Source organism: Alligator sinensis, unplaced genomic scaffold, assembly GCF_000455745.1.
Source record: "Alligator sinensis unplaced genomic scaffold, ASM45574v1 scaffold82_1, whole genome shotgun sequence".
Classification (NCBI taxonomy): domain Eukaryota; kingdom Metazoa; phylum Chordata; order Crocodylia; family Alligatoridae; genus Alligator; species Alligator sinensis.
In genome coordinates, this window is record NW_005841860.1 from 848,136 (window position 1) to 862,447 (window position 14,312).

Here is a 14,312-nt window from a genome sequence, read left to right on the forward strand (position 1 = left end):
TTCAGCAGTTTTTGCATGGTCTTGGAGTGAGGACTTTGGGTGTGTGCAGCAAAAGCAATAACTACTGCCCTCCATAATGGTGCCACCAGCACCTTTTGACAGTGGTAAAAACAAATAACTACGTACACTCCACCCAACTACGTACACTCCACTCTACAGAGTAGAAGTTCAGGCATTCACCTGGGGTACACTGCAATATGTGCTCATACTATGGCAGAACTTGCTTTTTACTTGCTTTACCGTACATGTTAATTGTTTTATTGAAATTAACAGCTATTTTCAATTTGTTTTATGTCCAGCCTGAAATGGTCATGAAGGAGTTTGTGACCATTCAACCTTGTCATTCCTTGTGGCGCTCTGGTGAACAGATGTTCCCCCAGATCCTGATAAGCACCCCTGATAATCTTATAGGTGGCCATCAGATCACCTCTGAGGCTATGCTTTTCCAGGCTGAAGACTCCCATAGCTATCAGCCTCTCTTCATAAGGTCTGCTTTCCTGCCCTCTGACCATGCACATGGCTCTCCTCTGCACCCTCTCAAGCTTCTCCACATCCTTTTTGAATTGTGGAGCCCAAAACTGGATGCAGTACTCAAGCTGTGGCCTCACCAAGGCCGACTACAACAGGAGAATGACATCCTGGGATTTACTGCTCCCTGCAGGTCCAGACCAGTGCAGAGTATTCCTCCTTGGAGGTGGATCCAGTCTTCCATCCTTTGTAGGTTTGTCTTTGTAGATTCCAGAGGTCTGCTAGTTCCCTAGAGAGCCAAAGGGGCTGCTGTGGCCTTTTGCTGCCTTTCCTCCGAAATGGGATAGACTTTGCTTGTGCATCCAGGATCGCTCCCTTGAGGAAGAACCACTTGTCCTGAACTCCCCTCCCCTTTGGGTTGTGGCCCTTTAGGGCCTCTCTGACAAGCCTCCTGAGCTTGTCAAAGTCAGCTTTCCTGAAGTCGAGGACTTCTGTATTGCTCACTGACTTGGCAGCTTTACGGCAGATGGTGAAGTTGATCAGCTCATGATCACTGTCACCCAGCTTGCCTTCGATCATTAGGTCGCTGATTAAGTCGTCCCCCGTTGTCCGAACCAGGTCAAGCAGTGCTTTACCTCTTGTCGGCCCATTGACTTCTTGTGTCAGATAGAGCTCATCCATGCACGAGAGCAAGTTTTGTGACCTCTCGGATTTGGCTGAGCGCTCTTCCCACACGATGTCTGGGTATTTGAAGTCTCCCATGACAACCATGCACCGGGAGTATGCAGCCTCAGCCAATTCCCTGGTGAACTCCTGGTCAAGCTCTTGATCCTGGGTCAGAGGTCTGTAGTAGACTCCCACCATTGTGTCTCCTGTGCCGTGTTCCCCATGGATTTTAACCCAGAGGGTCTCTAGTCGTCTACCCTGGGTGCCAATGTCGGCTTGCAGGGATGCATAGCTTTCCTTGACATAGAGAGCTACACCCCTGCCCCTTTTGTCCACTTGATCCCTCCTGTACAGGGTGTAGACATCTATACCTGTGGTCCAGTCATGGGTGGAGTCCCACCAGGTCTCCGTTATCCCTATGACATCATAATTATTTGCGTTAAGCAGAAGGACAAGTTCCTCCTCTTTAGTCCCCAAGCTCCTGGCATTTGTGTACAGACAGGCAAGTGTCCCTTTGGGGGCCCTTGCCTTGCCTGCAACTTGCTCCAGGGCTGGGGCAGGGGTGGGCTCCCTTAAGTGCCCTGGCCTGCTGGCTTTGCAAGGGTTGCTCAGTGGGCCAGAAGTGGTGGTAGTGTCCCCATCCCCCAGCAGGCTTAATTTATCCAAAAGGTAAGAAGTTTGAACCAAATCCAAACCAAATCCAAAAGGTAGGAAGTTTCAAGTTTCCCTATTGTCTTTTGGTCCCTGAAAGGGACTTTATATTGAGAAAGTGGGTATAGAACACTTTCTGAAAACCAGGCTTCTTCAAGGTACCACAACTGGGAATCTTGAATTTAAGGCTCCCAAACTCATAGGTCATTTTTTCATAGATTTCAAAGACTTTAGGACTGGAAGGGACCTCAAAGATCATCAAGTCCAGCCCCCTGCCCCAGGGGCAGGAAGTCAGCTAGGGTCAAAGGATCCCAGCAAGATAAGCATCCAAGCGTTTCTTAAATGAGTCCAGAGTAGGTGCCTGCACCACATCGGAAGGGAGTGTATTCCAAGTCTTGGGGTATCGGACAGTAAAGAAATTTTTTCTTATGTCCAGCCTAAAACAGTCTTGGAGGAGTTTATGATTGTTGATCCTCGTTTTTCATTGGGGCACTCTAGTAAACAGACTTTCTCCCAGGTCCTGATGTACACCCCTTATGTACTTATAAGCAGCCACCAGGTCCCCATGAGCCTGCACTTTTCCAGGCTGAAGAGTCCCATGGCTCTCAGTCTCTCTTCATAAGACCATAACTTCGGTTTTAATTGTATGAAGGTATTGTAATACAACAGCACAAAGGAAAAACCCCCATCCTACACCATGACCTTCCAAAACTCATTGCTCTCAGTTACTACTATTCCCACTACTAATGAATCAGGCCTTTAAGAAATTGCTAAATTTGTTCATCACTGCCTGCTCACAGTGGTCACAGCCAACTCTTACCACCACTGCTTCTGGCATGGGTTTCCCCATACATAGGACCAGCTATCCTAGCCAGTAAAGTGGAGAGCAAAGCAAAGGTTCTCTCCTGCTCCCTTGGGGGATATTAGAGGTCTCCAACTGATTCTCCTAGTTCCTGTGCACCAGAAATGTCTGGGCTTTGGGCAGCCTCAGGTAGGCAAGGAAAGGGAAGGGCTCCTTACAGCCACTTCCAGTTCATTTTTCCCTCCAACGCAGAGCTAGGTATAACATACATGCCTTGCACTAGCCCAGGATCTATACTCATAAATAAATAGTATTCAGACACCTTTCCTCATTTGTTTGCCTCACATATTTATTCTTCAGAAACAAAACTTTAAGCTCAGGGAAGAAAAGATTTCTGAAAGTTCATTTGACCTTCCTGATGCAACACAAGCTACTGAGTGCACAGAATCCTTAGAACAGCATCTTTCACAGGAGCAAAAAAACCCATTTCCATGACTCAGTGAACTTTCATGCTCTTTTTGCCTCTAAACACTAACTTAAAGTATGGCTGCCGAAGAGCAGGGACTTGGTCACAGCCATTCCATTTTCAATAACTGTTTAGCGAAGCTGCAACTACCAACACAGTTCAGAACTTCCTTGATTTGGGAAATGTTTCTGACTGTTACCAACCCTATCCAGCTCCCTTCTTCCATTCGTCCACATGTAACTGTATCATATTTTTTGGTGGCATTTCCTATTTAGTTTGGTGGGGTTTTTTTACCAGCCTGTTTGGGCACTTTTCCCCCCCTTGCATTATGAAAGGTTATAAATGAAAGCACCCATTTCAGCTTACCTTATATCTCGATCTTTTGTCATAATCTTTTCTTACACTTGCCATACAAGCTATGCTTTTGTGTTTGTTTGTTTTTTTACATTTTTTGTTTATTCTCTGGAAAAAAATGTTGCAAATGATAAGCACCATAATGAAGGCAATAAAGTGCATTTGGGGAATGTTTTTGATGAATAGCAATAAAAATGGAGCTCTGAAGGGACTGAAACTATTCATGAATTCAGGTCAAATTTGCCTAATCATTTTTGATGAGAAAAATGGTAAAACTTTTTTATAATGTTAAAAGACTGCTTTTCCACATTCTCAAACAAAATGTTTCATTTCAGAGTACTGCCACATTTCATTTCAACATTAAAAAAAAGAAAAAAGAAAATGTAAACTATCTATTTAAAGTATGACCTAACCGAGAAAGATTGGGAACAGGTTGAGTGAAATAATAAAAAAGGAACATTTTTGTTTTGGGATGACTTTGATATTTCAGACTGACCCACAACATAATATTTGTGTTTTTCATTTTGTTAAAAAAAAAAACAGGGAAAATTGTTTCAATTTGATCCATGCTGATATTTTTATATCTAATTTTTTACTTCAGCCACTGAAACAAAAAAATCTATTGGTCACCCAGCTCCATAGCTCAAATTAACAAATACACAAAGGCACAAATGATATCCTTTTGCCATGGAATATCCCTTCTCTCACTGATCACCTCTCCACATGATGATTAATTAAGAAACATGGGGGTTTTACAGAACATTTAAAAATGATCCTAAATGAATACTACTCATCAGCTGCACAGTGAAAACCATTCAGTATGGAATTGATTTCAAGAGATTGGTGTATATACCTGTAGAAATACATGGTGACATTTCCTACCTCCCACTCAATTGCTATTGAGCAAATCCATTTCCAATTAACTGAGCTGCTAGTTGGAATTAAATAATGCTAAACTGCTTAACCCAAACAGCTGGCTTTAAAAGAGCTCCCACCCTGCTGGAGACTGTAATAATAAAAGTGTAAATTTGAAAAGTACAAAACCATTCTTTGCAATATAATACAAAAGGCTAGGAGGCATGCTGAGGCTCCCTAAGTTTTGATCGTTAACTCAGCCAAGTAGCAATATTCTGATCAAGCTTTGCAATATTTACCCTGTTGGGGTCCTGACCATAGCACACCCTGCGGTGGGGGTGATGTCTCCAGTCAGCATCTTAAACGTTGTACTTTTCCCGGCTCCATTTGTACCAAGCAGTCCAAAGCACTAGCATAGAAAACATACACCAATACAATCATTATATTTGTAAAGGTATTGTAGCTAACAGTATAAATATTTAATCATTCTTTACACTTGGATAGATTATTTGTAAGGATATAAATCTATATGCATATACACATACTCATGCATACACAGAAGTGACAAAAATAATTTCAGACTTCTTTAGGCTCCTTGAAAAAGGAATTCAGTGAAATTAAAGGAAAAAGCAGTGCAGCATAAAAGTAATTCTGATCATTGGTGAACAATGCCAAAAGTGCCCAAACAACTTAAAGCCAGGTTTCTTTGACAGTCCTATTCAGTAACTATATACAGCTACTTATGATAATACAAGTAATGTATTTTCCTTTTAAGTCATAAGAAAGGAAAAAAGGAGAAAAAAGCAGAAATAGTAAAGGCTTGTGTGTATGTATGTACTCCATCTTTTTTCTGGATGATGATAGTTAAGGGCGAATGAATGCATACTGCCTATGTTTTCTGCTTCTTGAACACTGTTCTTTGAAAATGGGGATAAAAACTCAAAATTTGCAAGGTACGCATTTTGTCATTTCCAGTCTGCTGTTTAGAGACGGTGCCTGAGCTCAGAACAAATGCACTCATACGCACACACACTGGGTATCTTCCCAACCCCTCATGGTTCATAAAGCAGGAAAAGAGAAACTTAACCGCTGACTTCTGTATAAGGGGTGTCCTGCCATGTCTGTAAGGCTCATCGGCAGAGTGGCTGTGGTACATGGAAGAGGTTTATTTAACTAGCAGAGCTTTTGGTTCTATTACTACAATGATACATGTTCCAATGATTTATACACAGCACTGTTACAGTCTTGCTATGAGGGGAAAATATACCAGTTGCTTAAACTGGTCTCCAGGCTTTAAAAAAGCATTTCTAAGTAACTAAGGAAATTCTCCTACAAAATATAACAATTTCAGTTATAAAATGCTATTACATTTTAAAAACATATTATTAGAATGCTTCATATTAAAAAAGAGAGGGAGAGGAAGAAGAAACTAAACATTTGAAACTCAGGCAACTGAAAGTTACAAAACATTTAAGTGTCAGGAATTTCAGAGTTATGGCTTTGTGACTAACTCTGATCTTGACCTGCCCTTGATACCAGTTTTCTGCCTATGGCTCTGGAATCCACTTAACTGCAATCACTCTACTGCTAAAACAAGATGCTTCCTCTAAACATAGCAATATCACGCAGGAAAACAATTTGGGGGGTTAGCTGAATATTTGTTCCACTACATATTTGACATACCATCAAGCAGATAACTTTTATAGTGAGGTAAGAAATGTTTTTTCTGACTTTGTGAATGTGTTCAATTGTTGGAATCTATTCCAATCTCTCATTAAGACAAACCTGAGAACTTTCATGGCTTTTCGAAGAAAAAAAGATGAGGCCCATGCACAAAGCACACATACAATCCAAAAAGCCAATAGCCTGTGTCCAGTGCCTTCTCTTCAGATGAAGATGGCCTAGGTTCAAACCCTTGCTCCAAATTGGACACCGGAATGATCTGAACTGAAGTCTTCCATGTCCCTGGTAAGCCTCCTGCCAGACTGCAGGGTACACTTGGACTGGTGTTTCCCAGTCTCTCCTGGTGGAACTATCCAACTTTGCACAAATTATTTATTGGAACAAAAACTTGAACCCAGCCAAGTCCCCTAACCAGTTCCCATATCCTAGCTAAGTGTTCCAACTATCATGGATGCTATGAAGTCAAAATTTATCTGCCTTTCTCAGTCTCTTGCGTTGGGTTCACCAGTGAGAAGTGAAAGGCTCAGCTGTTTTTGCATGGTTTTGGAGTGAAGACTTTTGGTGTGTGCAGCAAAAGCAATAACTATTGCCCTCCATAAAGGTGCCACCAGCACCTTTTGACAATGGTAAAAACAAATAACTACGTACACTCCACTCAACTACGTACACTCCATTCTATAGAGTAGAAGTTCAGGCATTCACTTGGGGTACACTGCAATATGTGCTCATACTATGACAGAACTTGCCTTTTACTTGATTTACCTTACATGTTAATTATTTTATTAAAATTAAGAGCTATTTTCAATTTGTTTTAATGAAGTGGCATAACTGGTAAATATATTTACATTATTAATAACAACCTCTAGGTTAGGCATTTCCAAGTAGCTGCTGGCAAACTACTCAAAAATCCCAAATGTCACACACTGGACTCCTACCTCCTCTGACTGGTTTTCCACCTTCTCCTCTCTGTCACACGTATAAATAATTTTTGCTTCATTTTTGAATTTTAAATCTGCATGGTCCTTTGAACATTAGGGAAAAACAACAAACAGAAAAAAATCCCAACAAAACAGCTAATGCTGCTCTGGCATTTTAAAGCCTTCAGTGGTTAGAGTTTCATAGGCTTAGTCAGAAGATACTGAGACTATTCTAAGAAGGCTAAAGCTTAAAGTTTCACTTGGCTTTTTTTCTTTCTTAACTCAGGTAAGAATTGTATTGAAGCCACTGTGAGTTTCACCCAGGGACAATTCAGGATTTAGCCTTGGGCTTGTGATTTGTTTCACTAGATATATTAAGGAGTTCAGCACCTAAAATAGCAGCTATGGCAGCATTTTACTTTTCATGTTACGTTTTAACTCAGTAAGGCTAAAACAAAAGAAAAATTGTGCAACATACAAAAAATCTTTAAGACAAAAAGCGGATCATCATTCCCTGAAAAATGCTTCTTAAATATTATCACTTTCCCCTCACCCGTGCTTTCATTTCCAACTAATGTTATCAGTTTCTCAGAAACTACCACAATTGGAAGTCTTTTGCTTAACCACAGAGCCTTCATTTCACACATTCTGAACATGCCCAAACAATTGCTCTTGACCACACAATTTGTAATGAAAGGTAAAGAAAGGTAAAATAAAAAGAGCATTTTTACCTCCCCCCTTGAAATCCCCAAGCTGATGTCTTTCACAGCAGTGCTTCTCCTACTGAAACCACGATACAATTTTTTGAGGTTATATAGCAGAAGGACATCATTATCATTATTAGTTCTTCCACCAAAGACCCTCTTTCGTTCCATTGCTACATCTATGTCTTCTGAAGGATTGACTATGCTGCTGATGGAACAATGGCCCCTAAATGGAGAACACAATGAATACCAAATGGCAAATTATACCCTATTATATTACAAGCATCTAAAAAGGAGCACTTGTCTATTTATGGTTGCATTATGGTTCAGGCATTCAAATCTCAATAGAATCCAATGGGTGCACTGATCCTGAATTCTCTCTTTCCAATTCCCAGTAATTTTGAGGAGCAAAGTCCATATTTCATTTCTTATATGGAAAGAGATTGCATTCAGTTCTTTTGAGGACACAGGAATGGTGAAGGGAGGCTGAAAGGTCATTTTGATATGGCATTAAATCTTCTCTACAAGTTAAAAATAAGCTCAAGTGAGATGCAAGAAGAAGCTATTCTTGCAATATGGGAGCATGGGGAGAAAAATGCACTTAGGTACTAGACAGGTTTGTAAACAACAACAACAAAAATGATGTTACACATTCCTGGTTAGCTCAAAATGAAACCTTCTTAAGAAATACTTGCCATGCTCTTTTCTAATGTAGATGCATGTTAGTGGGGAAAGGAAGAAAGAGAAGACATGCAAGCAAAATAAATAGGCAGCAGCACAGGTATGCCCAGGAAAAAACAATTCAGACCTTTACTATTTATGGAAAATTAAATTGAACCATGGCACTTCAAAAGATTGTCTCGGAGAAGCAGGGAGTGTGAAGTAGCAGCTCTAGAAATGTTGCAAGGTCTTAATGCTGAAATTAGGCCAGCTCTGAAGAAAACACGTTATTATAATGCAAAGCAGTAATGTGGGTATAGAAGTCTTGTGCATCCGAAATAGCCCTCTCTTACACAAGAAAGAGGAACAAAAAGAGAGCTTGGAGTGTACACTTTCACTCTTCTGTACCAAGACAACAACAGAGCATGAAAAACAAGTACCACAAGGTTCACAATCTGTTGTACTATCATGTTCACGCCCTATGCTGCTTCACAGCTCTTTCAAGTACAGTAGTTTTAATAGAGTACTGTTGCCTTCCTGTCCCCAGTGTTCTCTGCAATTCCATGCCAAATGTAAATGAGAAATAATGTTGTCTGATACACCATTAAATCTCCACAACTGTAATGAGTCCGGGGTGACTGGAAGCCAGGAGAACATACAGAATAAGCCATTCTTTTTATTCCTATGCTCTGGCACTGGCATTTTTCCCATAAACACAGTGGAAGCTTTTTTAGAGAAGGTGAAATGGAAAAGCAGCATTTTACATGAGCCGCTGCCCAGAACCTGCCAGGTGTTGCTCTGTTGTTGGTCCTTTCTGCTCTGGGTAGCATAAGTGGGCAAGTATCAAAACCTATGGGCTTTCCGCCATCTGTAATTATATGATTGTCTATTGGGAGCTGACTTGGTCATTTTGTACTGAATCATTACTAAGTTTTCACCTATGGAAATAATCAGGACTCCTACGTGTCCATCAACCTCTGATGAGGAACAGATTGTATATTATTTATATCTATCTATATATTATATTACATATAGCAGGATCTAGCTTTAGGGAGCACAGGTCAGTGCAACATACTGCATTACACAAGAGCTCACACACAAGGAAAGTGTGTTAACCATCCTAAAGTATTTTGCAGATGACTTCGTTGCAACATTATGTCACAACCCAAGGGTGTGATTTTGTTTGTGTGCGCTTCGGCACTGCTAAATTATTTCCCGCCACTCAGAGCTTTCTTTGCAGGGTGCATTTCTCAGTTGCAAAGAGAAATGCACGGTGCAAAGGAGTTCCTGCCACCCACATGCAAATTTGTGTCCCACTATTGGCCAGTTCTAAATTATTCCCACGTGGCGGCTAGCGATTGGCTTGCTAGCCGTATAAGAGGCTTGAGCGGTTTCCGCCCAAGTTGGAGAACTCTGAGGAGAACCCCGCAAGGGAGGACTCCACAACCATCTGGGGGAGGAGGGCTTCATGTCTTGTGAAGAACTCTAAGCGCTGCAGAGCCTATCGAACCCAGCGCGTGCCTTAAGAAGGCTATAGGGGTCTGATCAACCTCTGGCCTCTCCCCGTCGCTGAACGATCCCTCGACGAACCCCTTCCCTGCGCGCAAGTTCCACAGAGCCTAGCAAACTTCGTGTGAATGTATCCAGAGCTCTTCTCCGAGTTGTTTTCTTTGGTTGACACGACGGGCTGGCGTTTTTAGAGCCTTCAACCGGATTGGGCTAGAGTTCGCATGGAAGGAACTCTTGTTCGCTTTTCTTCTTTCCTGTCTGTAACTGCAACTCAAGCAAGTTTTCCTGCCTGCACCGCGACCATCTACGGTGTAAGTAAAATAATCTTTAATCAACCGCTAAGCGTTCGTGCCTAATTCTAGTCCGCCAGCCTGCATTCCCCGACCCGCGTGCCAGGGCTGCTGGCCACAGCCCGCCGCGCGCCCCCGAGGGCCTCGGACTGCTCCCGGCCCGCACACATTAGCTTTCAGTAAACAGGAACAATGACAGAAGAGAACCCTGCAAGCAAATAATAGAGGTTGACAGTTCCCTATCTGTGTGTTTTTTCTGGATATCTGGTCACTTAGAGGCCAGGAATTAATGTTAAAGAAAGAAAATCTAAGATGCTATACTGGCAAAATTCTTTTTGGATACTAGAACTCTACTAGCATTAGAACAGAGTTTTATATTTTCTTTTGTCAGTTGTTTGATTAAATTTTAAATGCTCTGTTTCCTCTCACAACTTACTTTTTCAAGTTCTCTTTTCCAGCATATGTAACTGATAAAGATACAGAAATAGAAAGCTATAATACATGAGCTCATTAGAGCCAGACAGAATAATGATCAGATATAGTCTGTTTCCTAGTGTGCAAAAGGATTTCATTTCCCTTTTTCTTTGGGAAATTAGTTAATATCCACAAAAGCAAAGTATAAATAATAGATGCAACAAACCTTGGTTTTTGCATCAGATCCCAGTGCAAGGAAACCCGCAGGAGAAGGAGGACTGTCCCCTGCAGGGCCATTTCCACAAAGATCCAGCCAAGGAAATTCATCTCAAAAGGATTCACATAAGAATCAATTCCAAAATTACTTGTCAGGTCAAACTTGATTTGATTGTAGGAGAGTTCTATTAAACCCTGGCCCAAGCAGAATTGGGGGAAAACAATAAAAGCCCATTTGAAGATTCTGTAGAGATTCTCAAAACTCTGCAGGGAACGGATTTAGGGAGGGTTAGACAAAGAGAGAAAAGGCAAAAACTTTGAATCACCATCAAACAGAAAAAAAACAATAACAACAAATCAGTCATACCTAAAATCTATGAGCTTTATTCTAAACTCATCAGTATTTTAACTCCACTGTTTTTTAATACAAAAATTATCCTTATTTCCACCAATCTGAGATATGAATCAAGCCCTAATTCTCCACATTTTATTAGATTTATTAGATGGACATGCAGATCAATCCTTTGGCCTAGGAACCAGCTCTTATTCTATATTTTACAGTTCCTAGCACAATGGAATCCTAGCATGTTGAGGTTCATAGATAATGCCAGTTTACTACTACTGCTACATGATACAATTATTCCACAGGGTGCCTGTCTACACATGCACCATCACTGAGCAGTAACTTAGGTTACCTCCCCAAGGGTCGGAGTGTAATTCCATCTCTGATGTCAGTTATAGTAACAGGAAGAGAGAGTTGCTGGAAACCACTAAATGTTATCTATCACTTCTGTGAATATTTTGTTATATTCACAAAAATCTAATATATAAACAAAATGTTTCTAGCTTCTTCAATAAGAATATTTAAAGTGAAAGTCATGGTACCAGAACGGGAGATATACAGTTTAAGAGAGATTAGGTGCAGTATGAGGAGACACTTGGTACTTCACCAATATATTATACATAATAAATCTGTTGACATAATGGAGGACTATGTAAGGATTACAGCCAGTTAAATCAGCTTTTCTATGAACCTGCATTCTCCAGATCAGAATAACAAAAAATCCAAAGCAGATTCCTCCCCTGCTAAATCATTAAATCTAAATCCAAAATATAATCCAAATCTAGATTCAAACAAATTTCCCAGCCAAGCCTTTTACATATATAGTATAACCTGACAAATCCAGCATCCATGGGACCTAGAACCTGCCAGAAATTTGAAAATTCTGGATTTTTGAAGCATAAGGAAAGTGCATAGCCTTAGGACGAGTTTCTTTGCTATTACACTATACACGTGACTGAGCATTGTTCAAAACAACAGCTGCAGGCTGACAAACAAAAACAATGGCAGCCAGAAAAGTGCCGAACTTCTGGGGAAATTTCTGGAGTATTGGGAAACTATTTTTAATGCAATAATGTAGTGTACTGTATTTTTTTTAAATGACGGATTTTTGATAATTCCAGAATTTTGAAAGCCGGATTTATGAGGTTTTACTGCATTTTGAAACATTAATTGTGCATCTTCTCCTCTTAATACACAAGCCTAATTTTTATCAAGTGTAATGAAAAGTACATATGTGTGTTAATGAACATATCATTATCCACACAATAAATGGCAGATCCTAGAAAAAAATAGCTTATCATTTATGTTAATATTATTCAAACCAATTTTGTAAAGCATATTATCTACTCAATAGACCCGAACAATTCTCATTATATGCAAATTATGAATCAACAGTCTGGAAAATATCAAAGTTTCAATTAAAGCTGTTTTTTTTTTCCATTATTAGAGTGCAAACACTTTTTGGTAAACATATGAAACAAAAATTAACCTTGGATGGTGTGAGAAAGTAGCTCCAACCTACTTTCGTAACCTACAAAAGCTTATAGCCTATGAATAGCATCAAACTGATGCTACGTCTGATGAAGTAGGTTATAGTCTTCAGTAGCTTATGCCTTTTAGAGTGAGTTAAGTCTTTAAGGTGCCCCTCTGCCTGACACAGCAGGCCACACAGTAGTTTCTACACCACTTACAGGAAAAATTAAAGCTCAGGGCTTATACTGACCTGTGTTTTGGTAATTATAGCTAACAAACGAGGCAAGAGTGTCACCAGCATGGTACAAAGACCAAACACAAAATTTAAGGAGATGTAAGAAATGAAGGCTACATCTGAACTTGAAAAGAATCTGGACACAAAATACATCCATGGTAAAGCTGCATATCTGAAACGAGAAAAACAAATAGAACCACAACATAAATAATTTAGGTTCACTCTGCTTCCTGATTCATCTGCTCAGTATCCTGTGCATTTGCCTAAAGGAAACACAACACCTGTTTGCTGATTTTAAGGTTTATAACCTCTTCCCAAATTCTTCCTCCCCACTTTCATATCTAACATACTTTCCTGTATTCCATACACATATTTGCTATTCTGCTATGAACAGATAACTCATTCTTTTAAATTTATCAGCTTCATATCTTTTCTTGCACTCTTCCAGGAACCTCACAACCTTGATTTCTGAATGATTACTAACCCAAGTCATTTTCAGTAGTTAGGCATTAGTGAGATACAGTAAAACACATTTGTTTAGGCATAAACCACAGGCTTCAAGCTACCATTGGTTATTATAATGACAACATGCTGGAATGGAAACTAAGGAGCTCTGACCATTATGCCTAAATGATAGCATATGTCTGCTACAGACAGCACATTTAGTACAATTAATTATATATAGCAGACAATAATGGCGGGTACAGTGGTTACCGTTAAAAAACAACAGTAACATGAAGTTACTGAAGAAACTACCAAAAGTATGGCAGCTATATTTTCTATGTAAATAATTAAATGAGTACAGAAACCATAGACAAGAGAGATCATGGGCCCAATTAGGGCTTCTGTTACCCATATAGAGTAAAAAGTTATCCTTTTATGACCAAGAGTGAGATGGCTCCACCAAACATTGCCCCCAAATGCAGCCCAAAGCACTTAGCCATAGCCAAGTATGGCTGTCCTACAGAGAACAGCTTATTGGATAGAAAATGCAAGCTTCTGTGTAGTTAAAGATGGGAGGACTATATGCACAATACAAGCAGCAGAGCCATTAAGCACACTCTAATGACTTAAAAATAAATAAATAAATAAATAAATATGGTAATAAATAAATATGGTAGTTCCATCAGCTATTACAAAATCAATTTGACCTGAGCAGTTTTAGGCAAATACTCCAGATATACTTATTTTGCCTTGAAATCTATTTTTCTTTCCCACCCTGTGCCATCAGTCTATGAATATATAATGGTCTCTATGATAATGGTCCTATCTAGTCTTAAACACTAGATTATTTCACACTTTTCAGTCAATTTATATCTGAGGATCTCCACATACTCAACAGAACCTGCCAAACTCACTGAATCATAGGGGTGGTTTGTTCTTGGTACACATAAACAGAGAAAAGAAGCAATTTTTTTCAAAAACTCAAAAGAAGTTTGGGGCTGAATGAAGATCGCAACTTACATTCCTTGGCACTCAACTCTCTTTCTCTTTTTCCTTCCCCATTTCTGCAGTTCCTTTAACTGGAGCTGGAAAATCACTAGTGACTAGTCCAAGGCTTGCTCCAAGTTACAACAATGTAACTACAGTATAAAACACTCGGTTC

The 14,312-nt window shown here is 40.0% G+C and overlaps 1 protein-coding gene across 1 annotated transcript in view; it reads right to left on the bottom strand.

The window, feature by feature from the left end:
- ABCA13 (ATP binding cassette subfamily A member 13) overlaps positions 1-14,312 on the bottom strand; it is a 351,606-nt gene that overhangs the window by 64,012 nt on the left and 273,282 nt on the right. The window contains exons 53-56 of the mRNA XM_014524731.2: positions 12,722-12,878; positions 10,666-10,919; positions 7,594-7,792; positions 4,562-4,671 (exon numbers count right to left, since the gene is read on the bottom strand). Coding sequence (XP_014380217.1) covers positions 4,562-4,671; positions 7,594-7,792; positions 10,666-10,919; positions 12,722-12,878 — 720 coding nt within the window. The remainder of the gene's footprint in view (positions 1-4,561; positions 4,672-7,593; positions 7,793-10,665; positions 10,920-12,721; positions 12,879-14,312) is intronic.